Source organism: Anguilla anguilla, chromosome 3 (genome assembly GCF_013347855.1).
Source record: "Anguilla anguilla isolate fAngAng1 chromosome 3, fAngAng1.pri, whole genome shotgun sequence".
In the NCBI taxonomy this organism is placed as follows: domain Eukaryota; kingdom Metazoa; phylum Chordata; class Actinopteri; order Anguilliformes; family Anguillidae; genus Anguilla; species Anguilla anguilla.
The window spans coordinates 41021760-41043268 of record NC_049203.1 but is presented as its reverse complement, the minus strand read 5'-3'; the positions used below and the strand labels follow the sequence as shown (position 1 = coordinate 41043268).

Genomic DNA, 21509 nt, shown 5'->3' with positions numbered 1-21509 from the left:
ATTCCACTGTACCTCTGAGATCACAAAGGTCAAGCATAAATCTACACTAGCAAACACTGATGAGGGAAGTTCATCTCTGCGACTGTGATTGGTGCACACAAACAAGACATACTTTCTGTTAAAGCCTAGCAATAATGATATATTCTCAACAAGGGACACATTTTTTCATGCAAGAAAACAAGGTGAAGTTGAAATACATGCTTTTTACAGAGTGTTTCTTTAAAAACAAGAACAGCGTCCCATGGTTGTCCTGAATTCCTTTCAGACTATTATTTTTTTGCTACAAACTTCTTCTTTACACATATTTTCTTTACATTTAATTCAGATCATGTTTAGTTGCTTCTTAATTAGAATCTCTGTTTTGTTAAAATATATGATATAATGCAAACACGTACCCATATTATAACTGGAGATTCATATTTATTTCACAGGGAATTGCATTATTGCTTTGTTTAAATTGTTTGATAATAACCTGTGTTTCTATCTACAGTAGAGTCCTTCTTATCCCTTTTAAACTCATGATGTGGTCCCCTGGATACCTTTCAGCTGGGGGTCCCTGGATTCGAAAGGTTTGAGAACACTAAGGGTTATAAAAAGTTAGGAGCACACATTTGAAATACTGGGAACAGTCACAGTCATGGTGAAAGGCAGAGAACACCCTGAAAGCATCAGACAAAAGGTTATTGACCCATACACATCAGGAGATGGCTTCAAAAAAATCCATAATAGGTAAAGATATCGCTTTCCACTGTTTTGTCAATTGTGAGAAAGGCCACTGGAACAGTGGCTAACCTGCCAGGTAGAGGGCACAAGTCTATCTTGCCCCCACATGTAGGGAGACGTAGTCTCATGAAAGTCTGTTTTGAAGACAATTCACTGAAAAAGGTGTCTTGAATTTGCCAAATTAAACATAACTGGCACTGCATATCGTGGTCAGATTAAACAAAAACGGAGCTTTTTAGACATGCAGCATTATGTTTGGCATCCAAAGAATGCAAGTAATAGAATCTTAAGAAAGCAACTCATGCCTACGGTGAAACATTGTTGGTGAACGTTTAATGCATAGGCCCTTGGGCCCGTGTTAAAATAGATGGAACCATGAACTGTAGCATGTACAAAACATTTTGTCCAAAAACCTTGTTTCCTCTGCCAGGAAGCTACACCTTGGCCGCAGGTGATCGTCCAACAGGACAACGATCTGAAACATGGATCCACAGCCGAAGAAATGGTTTACACAGCACAAGATCAATGTCTTGAAGTGGCCATTTGTATCTCCAGTGCTGAATCCAATAGAGCATTTGTGGTTTGACCTCAAAAAAGCAATCAGACGCCAATCCAGGAATCGGAAGGAACTCGAACAATTCTGCATGGGGGACTGGTAATCTCAAAAAAGCAGGTACTTGCTGTCATAATGGCCAAGTGAGGATCCAGAAAATACTGATAACAGGGTAGCAAATATTTGTTATTAAATTATATTTTTTGAACTGTTAGATTGTGGTTGGAACCAATGCATTATTAGTAAAGAATACAATGTTCTATATATATTTTTGCATAAAATATTCATCAGCACTTTTATACTTGTATAGTTTTTTTTTTTTTTTTCTTTATCAAGGGTGTGAATAAAATAGGAGTTTATACTGAATGCTATCGTAATTGCATACATCCAGATAATATCAAGATCATTGCATGATGGAAAAATGATTCTCAGGGAGTCAATCAAATCTAGAGTCATTTGCAGTTCTCTGTGACAATGATCTTAAGAGTGATAGTCAGAAATGTTTTCACAAATTGCAAATTGTTCTGGGAGGGGTGACAGAAAGATTACCTTTACTCTTGTCATTGTTCTTGCCCTCTTTTCATTTTTCTTCATAAGCAAGCAAGTAATTTGGGTGAAATGCCTAAGTTAACAATGCAATTACAGAATGATACAGCATTGACCCAGCATCCACATATGATTGGAATATGTATATGTACTCATGCATACACATTTACTTGTAATATTCTGTGAGCAAAATGTAATATGTCTGTACATAGCAAACATTATTATTTCTTGGGTCTACTGATGTTGTATATGTTACTTACTTAGCATATATGTTCTCAGTCCAGTCTAGCTTTTATTTTGGTTTCAGAATATCAGCATTCATTGAAATGAGGAGTTCCCTCAAAACTGGGATATGTCCAGTTGGTCATCTTGAGCAGCTGGCCTATACCAAATTCCTCTCTCAACACTTCTGTATTTGGTTCTCACACCTGTGGGAAAGGTGCCCTGGCTGAAAGGGCAATGACCTGGCCAGAGGGGAAGATCACCTCTGACCTCCTGAATGAAAACCAGATGCTGACCCAAGCTCTTGGGCCTGGAGCTATACAGTGTAATCCTTGCTTAGTGACCTAAATATCAGGCACACATGAGTAGCATCACTGGATAATACCCATACAATGGATGGTCTTTTGGTCTTGTTAAAGATGATGAGGGGAACTATTGGAAATTCTGTGGTTGCTATGCTCCAACTGAGGTTGTGTCACATTATGTAGCATCAATTATGCATGCAATTATATCAGGATCAGTTTTTTTTTTTTTATTAATTGACTCAAACAATTAAAATCAAAATCAAATAAAAAAATATTTTCCAACATGAAATGTCATTTCATTGATAACTAACAAGCGAGAAGCATAATTAGAGGAGACAATCTTTTATGGTGAAAATATTGCCCTTGGAACCATGTGGATACTCCTATTTTTGACACGTCATTGGTTACATTAATGGAGGGCGAGATCTAGCATGTATAGCCGTAAAAATAAAAAAATAAAAAATATATATATATATAAGTGTATATGAATAAGAATATGTATGTTTGTGAGATAGAATATTGTTTCTATTTTTTATTTCATGTGGTTGTTTTGTCTGTAAGTGTCTTATCTGTTGTCATGTTTTTGTGTATTGTGTGGACCCCAGGAAGAGTAGATGTTCTACTGGGGATCCTAATAAAATCCTAAATCCTAAATCAGTTATACTATAGTACTTCATAAAACGTTGCATATTCGTGTCATCTCTGTTCTCAGATCAGTGGTGTGTATGAGGTCTTGAGGACATGGGGATGTTGGGTCCGCGAGGTTGATGGTGTTGTGATTGCAATGAGACCGTATAACCCGTTAAATCGCCATACCGGCAACGTTCAGCAATCAGATGGTGGTCAGTTCAGTCCCATTTTCATTGAAACGTTCAGATTACGTTTAGGAGCTCTTGAATATAGCCCGCCTTAATTTTCCCTAACGTAGGCTATACACGCACAAAAACCAGAACAGAAAGTAGGCTGCAGAAATCCACTCAAAATGAACAACGGATGGACCATCTCATGGTAACCCACTCGTATCATTTTATTCGGGAGCAAGAAGAACCCAGGGCAAATGCGAATGTTGATGATCAATCCAAATGCACGTTTGAACGCGGTTCTTTGTATCTCCATTCTGGACTGGAACATGACTCCGTACAGGTGACTGGTCGCCCTCTAGTGTACGTGAGATTCCACCATGGCAACTTTAAAATGTATAAAAGATAGCTACATCTCATTGTATTTTTGTTTTTGCATTTTGCCTTCACGAGAAATTTATAAATTAATTAATGGGCGTAAGTGTAGCATATGTGTGTAGTCAGCATTGGCATTTAAACGGTAAAGTTCTTTGTTGCATTTTTTCTGACGTTTGGTTTTATTATGTAGGAGGAGTCAGTACCACTGACACGTAAGAATCTTAGCTGCGCTACCCTACTGAAGAAGATAAGAGACAGTAGTGTTACCGCATACCATCACATCAGATGAGAATGACGTTGTAACCTACAAAGATAACTTTTTTTGTATATTTTACATTTTAAAGGGATTCGAAGTTTGAGCCGGAAAGATTTCTGCCGTTGCCAACTGCCACAAAACAATGAGATTTCCCATGCTCATTTCTCTCATCAGGCCGATCGGGCCGGTTGTTATCGGTATTTCTTTGGGATTTACATTGAGTTTGTTGAGTGTAACGTGGGTCGAGGAGCCGTGCGATGCCGATTCTAAAAGCGGAGATGAAGTTGTTTTGGCTCAGGAAGGGAATCTGAAAGGTGCCCGGAGACCCAATTCCATATCGACTGTTAACGGGGAAAATGGGGACATCGAGGAGGATTTTGAACCGAGAATCGTACCATATAAACCAGTAAAACAAAGTCAACCGAAGAAAGTTTTCAGGTGAGACATTTGAATTATTAGTCTATTAGGTTGCACTTTGGGGTTTCGATGGAATTAGGTATTTTAAACGCCTGAATTTCAAGCGTAAACCGTTTACACGCTTTTTTCTGGCGGAAGATCACCGTAACGTTTAGTTGGAGCCAAGTAATTTAGACTAGCTCACTGAATTTGAGCGCATATGCTGGGTTTTCAGCTTGAACGGGGATGATTCAGGAATGAAAGCATCAATGCTGCTCATTGTATTCCTTTTACGGTAATACAGTAGCTTATCCTTGTCCACACAACTGTGTCTTCATAAAAATGAGGCTATGGCTTAAACCTTTAGGTGTAGCCTAATATCCATCGGTTTCCACATTATTTAAACCCATGTTTTTAAAGACTTGTTTACATGGTAACTTCTGTTACAGTGTTGTTGGATTGCCAGGCAAGCATTTGTCATAAAGTAGGCTATCGCTATGTTCAAGATTAAATTAAAATCTCAACGTTAAGGAACATGCAACGATAGGTTACTTAAGGTTGCTTACATGCAGTAGGTTACGTTTATAACCAATGTTCTGTTGCATGTGCGTGTCAGATCAGTAACGTTGGCATTCAAAATCATTTTATTTTAAGATTTGAGACCGTATCGAGTAGGCTACTGATTCTGACATTGCGCTGTTAGTAACCGAGATATAGTCTAGCCTAAATTATTCCGAGGCCTTAAAATCCTCATGTGTTTTGACTTGGAATTAAGTGTCACATCACTCGTCGATCAAGGTATGATTGGTTATAAGGCTAGTGCTGGGTTGAGAAACACAAATATGATAATTTTAGTTTTCAATTATTCAGTTTATTTGTAATGTCGGCAAACAAACCACAATCCCAAGGTAGCCTAGCCATTTATGTTGCACTAGGTTCATTATTTACGTGTTTGTTTGTTTGTTTGTTTTCCGTTTGGTACTTTATGCTTGCCTCTAGCTTCACTCTTCAGACCCATATGGTCGAAATTAGTTTACCCTTTCCTGACATATAAGACAACAGCCACGATGATAGAGGGACATAACTGGACCAGACCAGGGACGATTGCCTATATTATGGATAAATCAATTACTCAAGGACATGTACAGTATTTTACTTTCATGTTATTTTCCATTTAAGCAATAGGCTACATTATCGAAAGGTTCAGGCCTACACTCCAGGATTAAACTGAAAAAATGATATGATGTTACCCACTTGAAATCTTACTTAGGCTAATGATACAAAAACAAAATACGATTCAGGGATGAAGGCACCATGTCAAAACGTTTGAATCTTTAATTATCAAATAATATTATGAGGAGGAAAGTTCAATCCTTATATTTTTTAATGAATTTTCATCTGGTTTCTTTAGAAGCAGTTAAGAAGTCAGTTATCTTAAGTCAAATGCATTTACACAAAATAATAAGAGATGAGACATACCTGTGGCCGCTGGACACCTTTACTGAAAATTGCTGTATCATGTTTCCTCAATTTGTTGATTAGCCACATTTTGAGGAACCGTGCCTTCACTGTTTGACACATTTTTATGACAATTGATCATGGAGTTGTCTGAACACTTGTGAAAAGTGGCGATAATTATTTGTCCACATCACATACCGAATGTATGAATTTCTTTACAGACACTCTGACAAGTATCTGCATTATTCTGCCTGGCTACTTGTCCCTGTTTTGGACTGAGAGCCTTGGGCCGTGTCAAACACGGCAGGTGGACACCACAGGTGTGATAGCTAATTAGATCTCCACGCCAAACTTAACTCTTAAGACCGGAGTTTAACATAACACAGCCCAACTGTCTCAAACCAGCACAGGAAAAGTCAACATTTCAGTGACCAGTTTGCAAGATTTTTTATTTATGTGGCTTTGCTTTTTCTCCAACCTGCTGTATTGTCTTATCCAGATATGAATGCTACATGAATTCCAAAGCACCCCGACTCCAAGCACCATGAACACAACAGCAATACAAGGTTTCCTCAGAAACAGAATCAAATAAAACAAACTTGAAAGTAATGTATCAAATTACAGTAGTGAACTGACCTGAATTTATTTACACTCACAATGTTGTTTAAACGGTAACCTGATATCCAACTAGACAGGTTTAAATTCACGTGATTTAACTTGCAATCTGTAATCTCTGTCTTGCTTCAGAAATGTAATGTTAAAACTTCAAATCTCTGTCAAGTACCAAAAGCTCACGTAGTTTGAAGTAACAGTTCATTGAATTTATTGTAAGGCAAAGGTTCCCATGGCCTGTAGTAGGACATTCATGGCTATAAATAAGGTGGGTAATTCTCACCTGGCTTGAACAATCCAATGGGGCACATGCAATTATGTGTACACATTGATACACATATGTAGCCTATATGCATTAGTGGACCTTAATTAGGTAGGCTATAATTGCTTGTTAAAGCAAATAGCCTGCTCCTCCAAACGGTGACTCATGCAGCAGCAATATAAAGCATGCAGACATCGTGAGGAGGTTAAACTGTTTGACTAAACATTAGATTGGGAAAGATGTGTGATCCAAGCAACTTTGACTGTTGTATGATCGTTGGTGTCAAATGTGGTGGTTCCAGCATCTCTGAAACGGCTGCCCTTCTGGGAATTTCATGCACTATGGTCTCTAGCATTTATAGAAAATGGTGTGATAATCAAGAAACATCATTTGAACAGCAGGTCTATGGGCAAAAACACCTTGTTAATGAGAGAGGTCAAAGGAGAATGGGTTGACTTGTTCAAGCTAACGAAAAGGCTACAAATAGTCAAAGAACAGCTGTTTACAACAGTGGTGTGCAGAAGGGCATCTCTGAATGCACAATGTGTTGAACCTTGAAGCGAATGGGCTACAGCATCAGAAGACCATGCGAGGTTCCACTCCTATCTGTTAAGAACAGGAAAGTGAAGCTACAGTGGGCACGTGATTACCAAAACTGGATGATGTAAGATCAGAATAAATGTTGCCTGGTCTGATGAATCTATATTTATGCTACAACATGCAGATGGTAGGGTCAGAATTTGGTGTAGAAATCATGGATCCATCCTGCCATACATCAACGATGCAGGCTGCTTGTGGTGGTGTAATGATGTGGGGAATGTTTTCTTGACACACATTATGCCCTTTAATACCAACTGAACATCATTTGAATGCCTCAAAATACTTAAGCATGGTTGGTAACCATGTGCATCCCTTTATGGGTAGAGCCCGTTCCAACTTATCAAAGGATAATGCACCGTGCAACAAAGAATGCATCATCTCAGGCTGGTTTCACGAACATGACATGATTTCAGTTGACTTTCCCAGATCTCAATCCAATAGGGCACCATTGCAATAAGGTGGAACAGGATGTTCGTAGCATGAACATGTGAATCTGTTGATGCAGCATGCACCACAATCCCTCAGGCAGTGCCAGCTGCTGGCATAAATGCCCAAGGCGATTGTTCAAGGCCACAACCATATGTGGGTCACTCAGTTCAGGTTTTAAGTGGGTTTTTTTTGTTTTTTTTAATTTATTTTTTTTATTTGTTTTGTTTAGTTGTGCAGTCTTCCCAGTGTGTAAATTGTTATTTAGGGCCACCAAAATCCTAGAGCTCTGCCCTCAGAAATGTTTCCAGCACATTGTTTAATCCATGCCGCAAATAATTCAAGCTGTTCTGGAGCCAAAAGTGGGTCCTAGATACACTACATGGCCAAATGTATGTGCACACCTGACATCCAACATCTCATCTAAAATTATGGACGTTAGTATGGAGTTGATCCACCCTTTGCTGCTAAAACAACCTCCATTCTTCTGGGATATTATTTTACATATATTCTTTATATTAGATGTTGGAGCATTGCTGCAGGGATTTGCTTACATTCAGCCAGAAGGTGAGGTAGGGCACTGATTGGGCGATTAGGCCTGGCTCGCAGTTGGCTTTCAAATTGATCCCAAAGGTGTTGGATGAGGTTGAGGTCTGGGCTCTGTGCAGGCCAGTCAAGTTCTTCCACACCAATCTCAACAAAGCCATTTCTATATAGGCCTCGCTGTATGCCCAGGGGGATTGTCATGCTGAAACAGGAAAGGGCCTTCCCCAAACTGTTGGGGAAGCATATAATCGTCTAGAATGTGATACAGATACTTTTGGTCATTGTGTAGATATACCAAATAAAGTGGTTACTATAGCCTACATGTTTATCCATATCTGGTATCTGAGGGCTACCACACAGAGTTATGATTTGTCTATTCCTAAAAATGCATATGAACTAATATGATCCTCATGTGATTTAGTAAAGCCTGGCTGTAATTGCTGATAAGATGATTGAGTGTATTTTACTGCCCGAGGAAGGCAGGTATTAACTTCAGACATGACAGCATTGTCTTAATGATTGATTGTGTAAGTGAATGATGGCTGATGTAGCTTAGGCCTAATAAAAAAGAATCATAAGCAGAAATTTAGCTGACAGAAGAGCATTTCTCTTTGAAATGTCCCCTCCAAAAAGCAAAAAAAAAAAAAAAAAACGAATATGTGCTCCTACCTATACTATAGACGAGCCTGTTGGATAGCTTGCTGGACTATAGACAAGACAGTTGGATAGCCTGCTGGTCTGTCCAACAGACTAGGCACAATCACACACTCACTGCTCTTATAGAAAGAAAGCTTCTGTCCATACTGTTGAATGTTATACTTTGATAATTCTGGTGTGATGTAGGCTACATTATTAAAAACATTAGATAAGTCAAATTCATCTATGGCTCCATATGGAGTTTGTTATTGTCAGTACATGTAAAATAGGCATTTAGACTAATTGTGGTGGGAATGTTTATGACAGCATGTCCTTATAAACCACAAGAGGGAGTGTTAAACATTTTATTGTCATATTGAGCAATCCATCAGTAAGTGCATGTTGTACTTGTGGAATGGTGCTGTCATTAGTCAGTTATTGTAGCAAAGAAATCCAAAAATGTTATGTGGAAAACACTATATCTGAACTTAATGTGACCACAATAAGGGCTTTCAATTGAGTATACAATCTTGTAATAATGGAGTTTTTTTCGCTTTCAGGGCGAAGTACATCAGCACAGAGCTGGGCATAAGGGAGAGGCTCTTTGTGGGGGTTATGACGTCCAAGAACACCATCAACACGTTGGGCGTGGCCGTGAACCGAACCATCAGCCACCACCTGGAGAGCGTGGTGTTCTTCACTGGCATGCGCAACCGCAAGATTCCCCACGGCATGTTCGTGGTCACACACGGTGACGAACGGCTCATCTGGAACATGTTCCAGACAGTCAAATATGTGCTGGAGCACTACGTCGCCGAATACGACTGGTTCTACTTCGTCCAGGACGACACGTACACAGAGGCCGACCGCCTCAAGGCCCTGGTGGGCCATCTGAGCATAGACCGCAGCCTGTACATGGGCAGCCCGGAGGAGTTCATCGGCGGAGAGCCAGAGGGCAGGTACTGCTACGGTGGGTTCGGGTATCTCCTGTCCCGCACACTGCTGCTTCGGTTGAAACCCTTCCTGGAGAACTGCAGGAATGACATCCTGAGCGCCAGGCCAGACGAGTGGCTTGGCCGATGCATCATCGATTACGCCAACACAAACTGCGTGGATGAGCACGAGGTATGATTGGTTGTTTTTGTCTTATAGGCAGGGCTGAATTTCTGTGGTTCTGGATACGTCTTTACTATGGCAGAGTTTCACTGGGCGTCACATTTCTTTCCCAGTTATCCTACTTCGTTCCTCATATTAATTCCAGGCTTCACAGTACACATCATGTTCCCTTCTGATTCATACTGTATACCATGGGTCTCCCTCATCATCACATAGATGCCTCCATTGCAAATTAAACAAAATCGGCTTCTTTGGCCTTATCGGCTTATTTGTGTAATAGGCTGTTTCCTGTCACTCAGTGAAACCTAACACAAAACATCTGGCAAACATAGGTCTCAGAAATTGCACTGTCACTTTGGTGCAACTACCAAAGCTCCAATTGAAATCACAATGGGTGTGAACGTGCGCCAGTTCGGAGCTCTCGGTAACATCCTCTGATTAAAGATTATATTTAGGTGTTGCAAAGCTGTGAATAATCTTTCACTGCATCAAAGGCTTTGTTTCTTGCCATCTGTGATTGTAGTGTGGAGCTGTTAATTTGAGTGTCAGTTAGCTGTTAGCCTCTGAAGCGAACTGCTCATTCTGTTGTGATTGAGATCTGTACCATGCAAAAAGGCCTCAACAGCAATACCCCCACAAGAACCAAGTCAGGCTGACTTGTTTTTTCTTGTGTTGAATGCAAAGTGTACCATTACAAAACCTCAGTGACAACTCCCTCATTATGTTTATGTCATTATGGCTTTTTGGGAGCTTCCTTGAAGTCAATGTACTACTACAGTAACACACATGGTGCTCACTGGGATCCAAATGATTCTGGAATGGATGTGTTCATTCACACAAGACACGTATTAGTGGTCTGTTACAAAAACACTCTTGAGCAAAATTCATTTTCAATGAGCTTGTTTGAAATAATTTGATTCATTTAATTGAAAAAAGTTATTTGCTGAAGTCACAAAACAAGCAGAAGTGCCAAACTCTGAACTGCTGTTTTGCTGTGCCAGTATTTTTGTATTTGCTTTACAGTGGGCTTGTTTTCCTTCTGCTGTAGCACAATTACTTTAGAGTCACAGATGCAAAAACTGGGCCTCCCAGCATTGCCTAATCTCAGGGGCTGGGACCTGGGTCTCCCTGTGCAGGCCTACTTTAACACAGATGTGTGTCCTGGGAAGTCTCCCCTGCAGAGCATGGTTCTCGCAGCAAAGCTAATTAAAACAAGGGCCGTAAAAAAACTGCTACAGTCAACCTTGTACGAACCTACCCTTAGAATGTTTTATGCTTTGTTACTTAAACTCTGTTTCTTCCAGCATTGCCTAAACATAGCGACAGGGCACTGTATTGAAACACAGGCAGTATTTGAGTAAAAAAGCATCCTCCTTTGGCCTCTCACCTCCTCATGACCTGTAAGTGACTAACTGGCTGCCATGAAAGGGAATGTTTGAGCTGTTTATGACACAGCAGGGGGTAAGGGAGGAGCGGAGGGCCCTGCTCCTCTCAGCCTGCTCCTGTTGCCCCACAAAGCCTGCAGTTTGTTCAGTCCGATGAATATTTTGCTGTGGTTCACCTTGAAAGCTATGTTCATGCAAAATTGTTTTCATAATTTTGCAGAAATCTGAGATATGTTTGCTCGCATTTGGTGGTTGTGCCTGGGGAGGAAATGGGCGGGGGTACATAATGTAACTAGAAGCCGTGGGTGACGTATTTAAGAATCAGTCACACCATACGCAATCGCACAGGACTCTGCAGCCATGCTAAGCAGATGTTTGGAGGGACAATTTGATGTTATAACAGTTTGCATTGTTTTTTTCTTGTGTTGAATGCAGCCCTGGTATGCCTCCAGGATATGGCAATCTCACTTACGGGAACACACACCTGTGACTGATTGGCAGTCAGCCAGAGTATCTTGTTGCTCATCAAGTCGGATATAGAGGCAAAGCTGGAGCAATAGTTAGCCTATGAGTTGCAGTGTGGGATATTAGTTTCTGCCTTTTCTCCCTTTTGGTTTTTGCCTTGTTTTGGGTTAGAATTGCTTGCCCAAGGAGAAGTGGGAATGAAAGAGTTTTTGGCTAATTCAGCCAGCTCTGTGTCCTCTTTTGCACACTCTCACCACTCTGCACGGTAGCTATAGACACATCACCCTACCACGGGGGCAGGCCTGGGTCTGTTCAACATTTTGAATGATATAGCTAGCCTACTTTGCCACAGTTTGCCTTTAATGCTATGTTCACTATAAATGGCCTGCAGTATTATGCAGCATTCTTGGAGATTGTTCTGCTTTGCTAGGTGTGCTGGGGACAAGAAAATAATCAGAGGTAACCAGCAAGTGACATTTAACAATATGTATCATACAGCACATTTTTGAATATAAGAACTGTGTTATTTGAATTCAGAAACATTTGAATCCAATTTGAAACTTCAAAATGAAATGCTTAGCATTTGGAATGACATAGGCCTGTTCATTATTAAAAAATATGTATAGACACTGTATTTATTTAGGCTATTTGTTTATATGGCAACTGTCTAATTGTGTACACACGACCTGTGACGCTCTTGCCTTGATAGGCTGTTTGCTGTAGAGTCTCCTCTGCTTAAATCCCTTGGTAAATCCTAGGATTATGTTGTCCTGTTATAAGGCACCTAGTGTTATTCTAAAGGTAGGCCTATATCTATAACGTCTAATAACCTGATATATGGGCAATCCAAATTTGCCTTTTCCTTGCATTGCATACTTTCAGTAGATATCTTGTCTGCATATATATTCATAGAACATGTCACATATTTTGAAAAGAAATCACATGAACACAAATGTGTTGGTTATTCTGTAACTCTCCTTTAAGCTATTGGCAAGTTCTTCACAGAACAGCACAAGTTGTCTTGTCTAAACATTTTGTTGGACAACTGAGCTGTAGAGGAATGACTGGGTTTTTCATGTCAGCCATGATGAACTGACTGTACAGCACACTGGCAGAGATGTTTAATTCTGTGTGGTTTTTATTGGTTAAAAATAACCAATGGATATTCTTATGTAATTGACTCAGGTGCTTACATACCTCATTCCAAAGTCTGCTCTGTTTGAAGGGTAAAAGCAAGCATGCCCTAGGTTATACAATCTGAGCAAACCTAACTCTTTTATTAATCATTAATTCAGCAGTGCGTTTTTAACAGGGACCCAAACACATTGCCTTGCTTAAGGGTGTAAATGCAAGCATCCCACCTGGAATTTGACTCTCAAGCCCGCATGTCCGGCCCCCCCTCTTTATGACTTTACTGAGTCTACTGGATAGTGTGTCTCAAATGGGCCCACAGTAATTTAATTCAATAAATAAATAAACAAGCGAACCAAAGAAGAAAAAAACATTATTTTGTACACCCATGTGTCACTCTTATTGCTTGAAACTCTTTGCCTTTGACCTGGTGGTTGTTCGGTAGTGGGTGCATTGGGCTGATAAGAGTATGAAAGTTAGTTTGAGCAATTAGGCTACATCTAAGGGTTTCATGAGACCTTCTGTTCCTAATGCAAACTTTTCAGAATCATGTACCTGACATCCACCTCATGCTGAAAAAAAAAAACAGCAAGCCGGAGAAATGATGCATGCAGATGTGCCTGTTTGAAATATCCATCTGCGGCTTTAATCTGAAAGTACTTTCTCTCCTCCTGTGTGAAGTCGCCGCGATTACCATCCTTCAGAAGAAGGTCGGTGCCATATGCTCGTTTGTAAATGTGCGATTCCACGTTAGCAGCGGCGTTTAAACACGTTTTCAAAGCCTGCAGTGAAATCAAGCCTTTCAGCGTGCAGAGATTGGGATCGTTAATAAATTGGTGCGCTGTGTGCACTGCGGGGAAATGATTTTGCTCCAGGCACTGTGGTCTGGCACAGTCGTTAAAATAATTACAACGAGGAGCGAAGCGCAATTAACCGTTCCCGTGGGAGGTAACCCCTGGGGAGGGGGGGAACAGGGAGGGGTGTGGTGGTTGGGGGTGGGGGTGGGGGTTGGTTGAAAGAATGTGTTGACCTGCAGCTCCATCATTTCAAATTCACTTTACATGCTTCAGAGGGTAATGATGTGCTATGTAATCTCACATGGTCTGATAATGAGCTAATACTCATAATTAATTCCCATATTGCTCTGACGGATCAGCATTTAGTACTGTAGGCACATACCGTCCAAAGCCACATACAAAGACCCTGCTTTGATGGTTACATTTATATTTCTAGTTGAGGCAAAGGATAATTAAAGGAATCACATCTGAAAATCATAAAGCGCTTTTGTCCTCAGTGAAGCGAAAATAGCGAGTTCTCCTAAGTTGATATGTCCAAAGCATTTTGAAACCGTTTACCTAGCATTTTAGTTGTTTAAAATGAACCCTCCCACAACTGCATGTAAACAGTGGAGATTTAAATACATACAAGAGTGAGATCATTACCTTTATTGTGTCTAGACTGGAGTTTGAAAATATACACTTGGTAGGCTTTTTTGATATTTTTTACTTTACATTGATTTTCTCTTGTTTACTTTGCCTTTCCTTTATTGCCTTTCCTTTATTGAACCACAAAAAATAATTATGGTGGCTCATGGTATAGGCTTTTTAGTGTATGCATATTCAGTAATGCATTGAAATAACTATCCAAAGGTAAATCCAAACAACAGAAGTGTTATTAAAATGTTAGTATGATAATAAATCTATGAAATGATTACTTTGGCATGTAGGCCTATATTGTGGGTACATAGCAATATATTTTAACTATTTGAAGTTCTATCCGGTTTTTACTACTTTGGTTTTTCATGTTATAGCCTATATTTATCTTATTGCTTCTAATTTTCTTGATATAGGCTACTTTTATTTTTATTTTTTACATCACCTTTTATTTTGTATGTCATTAGTGCTATATTGTACATGCGTTTCCATCCATGAAAGGTGCTTTTTAAATAGTTTCCTTTTAGAAAACATATACAGTAGTATCAGTCAGAAAATTCATGTAGAAATTATTTATTTGCTTAACTATTTTATTGTCATTTTTAAATTCACCACTGTAATTTAGGGTAAGAACACCATTTTGGACTATATCTTACGATAGTACCCACATACAGTGAATTTTAATGACACACTCATTTATGTATTTTCTTGCGTTTGCTTTATTACTCTGTTCACCTCAGTTTTTATGCTGTTTTGTATGCTGATATCTTTTTTTTTTCAGGGACTCCAGTATTATCATTTTGAAATGGGAAAGAATTCAGATCCTAGTAAGGAGGAAAATGTGAACTTTAAGAATGCCCTCGCTGTCCATCCAGTCTCAGATCCTGAACAGATGTACAGACTGCATAAGCATTTCACTGAGATTGAGCTACAGAGAACCTACAGTGAGATTGAGAAATTGCAGGTAAGCACGACAATAATTCAGTAGAACTGCCACTGTTCATCAAATCGTCTGTTGTTCTATAAACAGCACAAAACACCTGTTATTAAAAAAACCAACTGATGAGAAAAATGCCCACTATTCAACAGAATAGCTTTTTTTTTCAATAAGATGCAATAGAACAGTTGCTGGAAATACAAACTTTTTAGTAGAATGCTCAGCAGTGCTCACTTTTCCACAATGCAGAAATTGTTCACAGAAGGACAGCTGTTCAATACTATGTGCATTTTTCAAGAAACACATACTATGGAACACAATGCACACTATAAAAAACAGGTACTGTTGAACAGAACAGCCACTGTTCAATGAAATGTCCACTTTTTGACAAAACATGCTTTTTTTTAGCAAAAAAAGAACATTGATCAACAATTGCCCACTCTTCAAAAGAACACTCAGTATTCAACAAATTTAGCAAAACTGTTCAAAGGAAAAGAAGAGCCACTTTTCAAAAGTGAACAGACATTAATTGCATGAAATTGCTTGCAGTTTATCCAGCATTGTTATGTATGGTCTTAAATATGATTGGAAAACCTCTCAAATTATTTGAAAATGATTGGTGCCTTTCCCATGCTTGCTGTTTTTGACACTGCTTGCAGTTAAAACGTTGTGGTGTTTGGTGGGAATTTTGTGAGTGAACTCCTTCATTCTTTGATCAATAGAAAGAGTATTTTTCTTGATTTTCCCCCACAGGCAGAAATTAAGAATATCAGTGAGGTGGCCTTTGATGGAAATCGCAGTGCCCAGTGGCCTATTGGGATCAATCCTCCCTTTGAACCGAAGACTCGTTTTGAGGTTTTGAGATGGGAGTACTTCACAGAGGATCAGGTATACTCCTGTACCGACGGCTCCCCGAAATGCGAGCTGCATGGGATCGACAAAGCGGACGTCACCGACGTCATCGAGACAGCAATGGGAGAGCTGAACAAGAAGTACAAGCCGATTCTACACCTGAAGAAGCAGCAGCTAATTAACGGGTACAGGCGCTTCGACCCCACCCGTGGGATGGAGTACACCCTGGACCTGCAGCTGGAGGTCGTCAATCAGAAGGGCAGGAGCCGCTCCATCACCAAACGGGTCCATCTGGTGCGGCCCCTGAGCCAGATCGAAATCATCCCCATGCCTTACGTCACGGAAGCCACCAGGGTTCACATTATCCTGCCGATGACCGTTCACGACCGCAGCGACATCAACCAGTTTTTCCAGGTGTACGCCGATAACTTCTTTGAGACGAGCGAAAATGCCGTTTTAACTTTTCTGTTTATCTATGACCCTTTCGAGGCTCAGCAGGTCAACCAGAATGACATTTTCGGTGATGTCAAAGCGAAAATCAATGCCTATGAGCGCAAGTATCCCACTGTCAAAATCCCATGGATAAGTGTCAAGACCGAAGCGCCATCCCAAATCAAAATCATGGATATCATTTCAAAGAAGCACCCTGTGGACACGTTATTCTTCGTCGCCAGCGTCAGCACCAACGTCAACTCTGAGTTCCTCAACCGCTGCCGCATGAATTCCATTAACAGCTGGCAGGTCTTCTTCCCTATCCACTTCCAGGACTACAGCCCAGACATTGCCTATCACAACCAACAGCCCCCAGTTAACATTGACCTGGTCAAGGACTCGGGCCACTTTGACCGCAGTGTTTTTGATGAGGCCTGCTTCTATAACGCCGACTACATGGCGACGCGAACTCGCATGGCCTCTGATGTGCAGGAGAACGAGGAGATCCTGGAGACTCTGGATGTCTACGACATGTTTATCAAGTACTCTAGCCTGCACGTATTCAGGGCAGTGGAGCCCGCACTGCACCAGAAATACAGGTACCAGGCATGCAATCCCCGCCTAAGCGAGGAGATCTACCACAGGTGTGTCCAAAGCAATCTGGAGAGCCTGGGCTCTCGCTCACAGCTGGCAATGCTGCTATTCGAACAAGAACAGGGCAACAGCACGTGATTCCAAAACTGAAAAGTGAGGCTGTCCTTCCAGGTAGTCATCAAAAAGTTTACAAAGGTAATGCATATCCTGAGGAGTTTTGTTATGTTTACAAAAATGCCACCGATTATATGCACACACATAATCACCATATAATAATCACACTTGCATAGAAAAATAGGCATTGTTACAAATTCACACCCATACAAAAACGCTTTTTATCTGAAACACGTTGAAAATTTCCACTTCCAAATAATTTTCATTCTTGTCATTTTAACTCGCTCTCCCATGTTTAACCTTACGGTTTTGCGGAGGGGGAGGCTGTATGAAGGTCACTGTTTGTTTTTTTTAAAAACGTTTTTACTTTGTCGTGGTCGCCGAGGGTACAATTTCAAACAGGCAGCTCTGAAAATGTGCAAGTACTTGTGATGATCATAAATGCTGGCACCCCTTTAAATTACTGCTATTGCTATTGGTGCCTTTGATTTGCATGTTAGCTTTGTTAGCAAGTAGTCCTCAAGTTATGAAAGGCTTTTTAAACGGCTTCTCAACAGGAAACTACAAACTCAACATCTGACATTTGAATAGTTCTGTTGATATATTATAAAGCAGCTTAGTATTTGGATATTCAAGTTTAATAAAATAGGCCATATATGGCTTGCATATAAATATTTCTAATTTAAATGTCTATTTATGTATGTATGTGTACATTACATTTGTAGTTAGGCAAGAACATATTCACAAGTATTTAAATTTGAGAATGTCTATTTAAAATGAGGGATAAATGTGTACATGTATATTTTCTGAGGAAAGAACTGAATTTAGTGAGCCTTTACTCAACAAATGGCCAGAACTTTGGTTTAAAGCTTATTGTTTGAGTTTCAATGGCTTGTGTTTGAGAGTTGATTTAGTGAAAGCACAGAGCCCCAGGAGGCTCAACCTTGTTAATGCAAAAGCAGTATGAGATTTTGACTGTGTGGTGGACAAGACGATACACAATCTTTCTGTTGTGATACCAAAAAAATAAATAGTTGTGAGACAGCCTGTTGATTGAAATTTATATACCAAAGCACGTCCTGTTGTGACACGGACAGAATGTGTAGAAGGCAGCCTCATGGAACTCTCATTTGTGGTGATACAATGTGGTTTTCAGTCAAAAGCTCAAGATCTTTGGAAGACTGAGCTTGAGTGAGCCTGAGACAGTTCAGTTGAGAAAGTATCAGAGCAGGAATTTCAGTGACCTTTAGGAAGAATTAAGTTATTTGTTGGGTTTTGAAGGTGAGAACATTGTTCCTGATAGCATGATGAGGGGTGATACCTCTGTTTGCCCTTGGATTCTTTACATTTTTTTACATATCTAAATATTCCACTCATACTCTTGGTATCCATAGGCATCATTCCTTTCCTGGCCCATGACAATTGAACTAGTTTCTTTCAGATGTTTTGTTTCAATCTATGTTATAGAAGAAATTCTAATTCAACATTTTTCTGATGTCTCAGTCTACTCATAGGGGGAGGTTTTAGTTTACTAAAGAATGTCAAGGTCATTATTATTATTATTATTATTATTATTATTAATAATATTGAGCAGGGTAACTGCCCCAAATATAACTATACTTACACCTTTCAGTGGTGACCAAACCACTTATAACAGGCCTTAATTCAGACAGCAGTACCCTTTGATAGGAAGTGGGCGGACTTCATCAGCTCTACTTGGGCTGAGAGCAGTATGGGTATGGAGATGGTGGTGCACCATAGTCACAGAGTTGTGACCTGCATCAGTAGAAGTACGCACAGACAGAAGAGCCCTGTGATTTGCAATACAGCAGACTGCGAAAGCTTCTAACTGCACCGCTGTGATTCAGTAGACTAAAGGAAGCATTTTAAAAGAGATTCTACAAGACTTGACTGCTTCAATGATTCCTTCTGGCTCAGTTGTATTTAAAGTGATTGTATTGTTTAAATACACTGTAGGCCTATATGTAGGAGATATGTGAAGTTAAACATGCTAAAGTTAAGAAGTTAAAAGTGGAACACTGTTGTCACTTTTTTGTCTAGTGTAGGATTTACACATTCAGACATGTAATGTATATTGAATTTTGCAGTAATATTTCTGATCCATGTCTGGTTTGTGGTTCGAGCTTGTTTGAAATGTCTTGGTCGTCTTTATCCATCCGTATGGGTAAGGGAAATGAAATGAGATTATATGGCTTGTGAAACTTGAGAAGTCTAAAATGTTATGATACAATGCTATTGTAAAATTGTACAAGAGTGTATGTCCAACAGCTTATTGTTTCATTTTTTTGTTGTTGTTTTCTTTATCAACTTTGTTTACACATGTAGTTTAGGAACAGTGCACACATTTTTATTTGTAATTGAGCAAAACCATGTTTTATATTTAGTTATCCTCTCAATGTTCAGCAATTTATCTTTGTCTATATTCATCAAGTCCAGATATTGTGTGGAAGCAAGTCTTAATTAAGGCTTAGATTACTTTATAAATGGATTTAATATTAAGGAACCATGAAACCTTACACTTTTCTGTGAGATACAGAAATGTAAACTGAGTTTAATCCAAGCCGTATGGAGATCTGGCGACATGGGAAATGTAAATGTATGATGGATAAATTATAAAGGATGGATAATGGTGATGTTTCACATAAAGGGGGAGGTGTTACATTTCTGCACAGTAACATAAATGTTACATTACAGGCATTTGGCAGACGCTCTTATCCAGAGCGATGGACAACAAAGTGTATAACCATAACCAGGAACAAGTATGAAACCCCTAGAGTTTCAAAAAAAATGAATAAAATGTCAAATGATGTTTTAAACCTTGCACTGTTAATATGTGCAGCTGAAATGGCAGTTCAAAGTTCACCAGGTCACATGTAGAGGCTGTCTAATGGGTGTTTGGATGCTATTCAAGTAGTACCATAAATGCAAAGAGTAACTTGATCCATGTTGACACTATTTTTATCTATATGTAAATGGAACGACCAGTTTGTCACATCGACATAAAGGTGATGTTTAGAAGTTCTATGGAACTGTGAATTATTATTTTTTGTAATTCTCAAATAAAATAATTTAATATAAACATGTTTGTTTTGATTATATAGCCTAATGTATACAAAACATTAAACACTGACTAACAGAACCTTGCGGTCACCTTTAAGCATCACCAAATGATCAGACATCATCATTTTCTTCACGTGGCTGCCAACTGTGTGACATTTACACTTTATGTTCCAGTCCAAGATTTGTAAAAAATAAAATAAAATAAATTGCTCATTTGCTTTACCACATTTAACGTCACGGATGATTTTCATGAATGTATAAAAAGGTATAGGCTATATCTGCTGAGCGTGAAGATTCAAGTTCAAAAATCTCTATCTAAAAATGATATTCCATTGAATTACCTGATAAAAATTATGTTGCCACTGAATGAACCTGACATACAGTAGATACCCTCAGTTTACTTATTTCCCATTATGTGATCTGTGAAACTTGCCGGTTTCTAGGCTCCGTGCCCACCATGGGAAGCAATACAAGCTGTGCATCTCTGACACAATCCTCAAGCCAGGTTGAACATAATGTCTGATGATGCAGTGTAAAGTTTAGCACTAACTGCATTCTGAGAGAATGTAGCTATATCTTCTTAAAGCAACTCAAGTCCAATAAGGAAAATGCGTGAATTGTGATCTTACATTTCCCCATTTAAGTCTACTTCCTAAATCTGTTCAGTTGTTGTATTCTTTCTGACAAAGTACTCGTGAGATACTAGAATACCATCAAGTTTCAGATTCTGTATCAACAATGTTTCTTAGACACTAAGGAAAAGGTGGTCTAGATGCTTTTTATATCTTCTGTTTGTTAGGGCACCGCTAGCATACTGGCTGTGGGCAGGCAGGCAAACCACATAACTATAGGGCAACAGTAACCAAATGACATATAATTAGATTGTATATAAATACTCACACCCAGTGGCCACTTTATTAGGTACACCTATCTAGTACTGAGTAGGACTAGACCCCCCCCCCCTTTGCCTTCAGAACAGCCTGAATTCTTTGGATTCCACAAGGTGCTGGAAACATTCCTTTGGGATTTTGGTCCATGCTGACTCAATAGCATCACACAGTTCCTGCATATTTTTTGGCCACTTATTCATGCTGCAAACCTCCCATTCCATCTCATTCCAAAGGTGCTTTGTTGGATAGGGATCTGGGGACTGTGCACGGCATTCACGTAAACTGCAGTCACTCTCATGTTCATGGAACCAGCTTGAGATGATGTGTGCTTTGTGACAATCAAATGATGCTGAGTTGGTC

The 21509-nt window shown here is 39.6% G+C and overlaps 1 protein-coding gene across 1 annotated transcript; it reads left to right on the top strand.

The window, feature by feature from the left end:
• The first annotated feature begins 3367 nt into the window (after positions 1 to 3367).
• On the top strand, positions 3368 to 20278 carry chpfa (chondroitin polymerizing factor a). Its single transcript, XM_035411252.1, has 4 exons — positions 3368 to 4221; positions 9280 to 9844; positions 15031 to 15213; positions 15940 to 20278. Exons 1-4 carry the CDS (start codon positions 3926 to 3928, stop codon positions 17200 to 17202), a joined length of 2307 nt encoding a protein of 768 aa, XP_035267143.1. The 5' UTR covers positions 3368 to 3925; the 3' UTR covers positions 17203 to 20278.
• The last annotated feature ends 1231 nt before the right edge of the window (positions 20279 to 21509 follow it).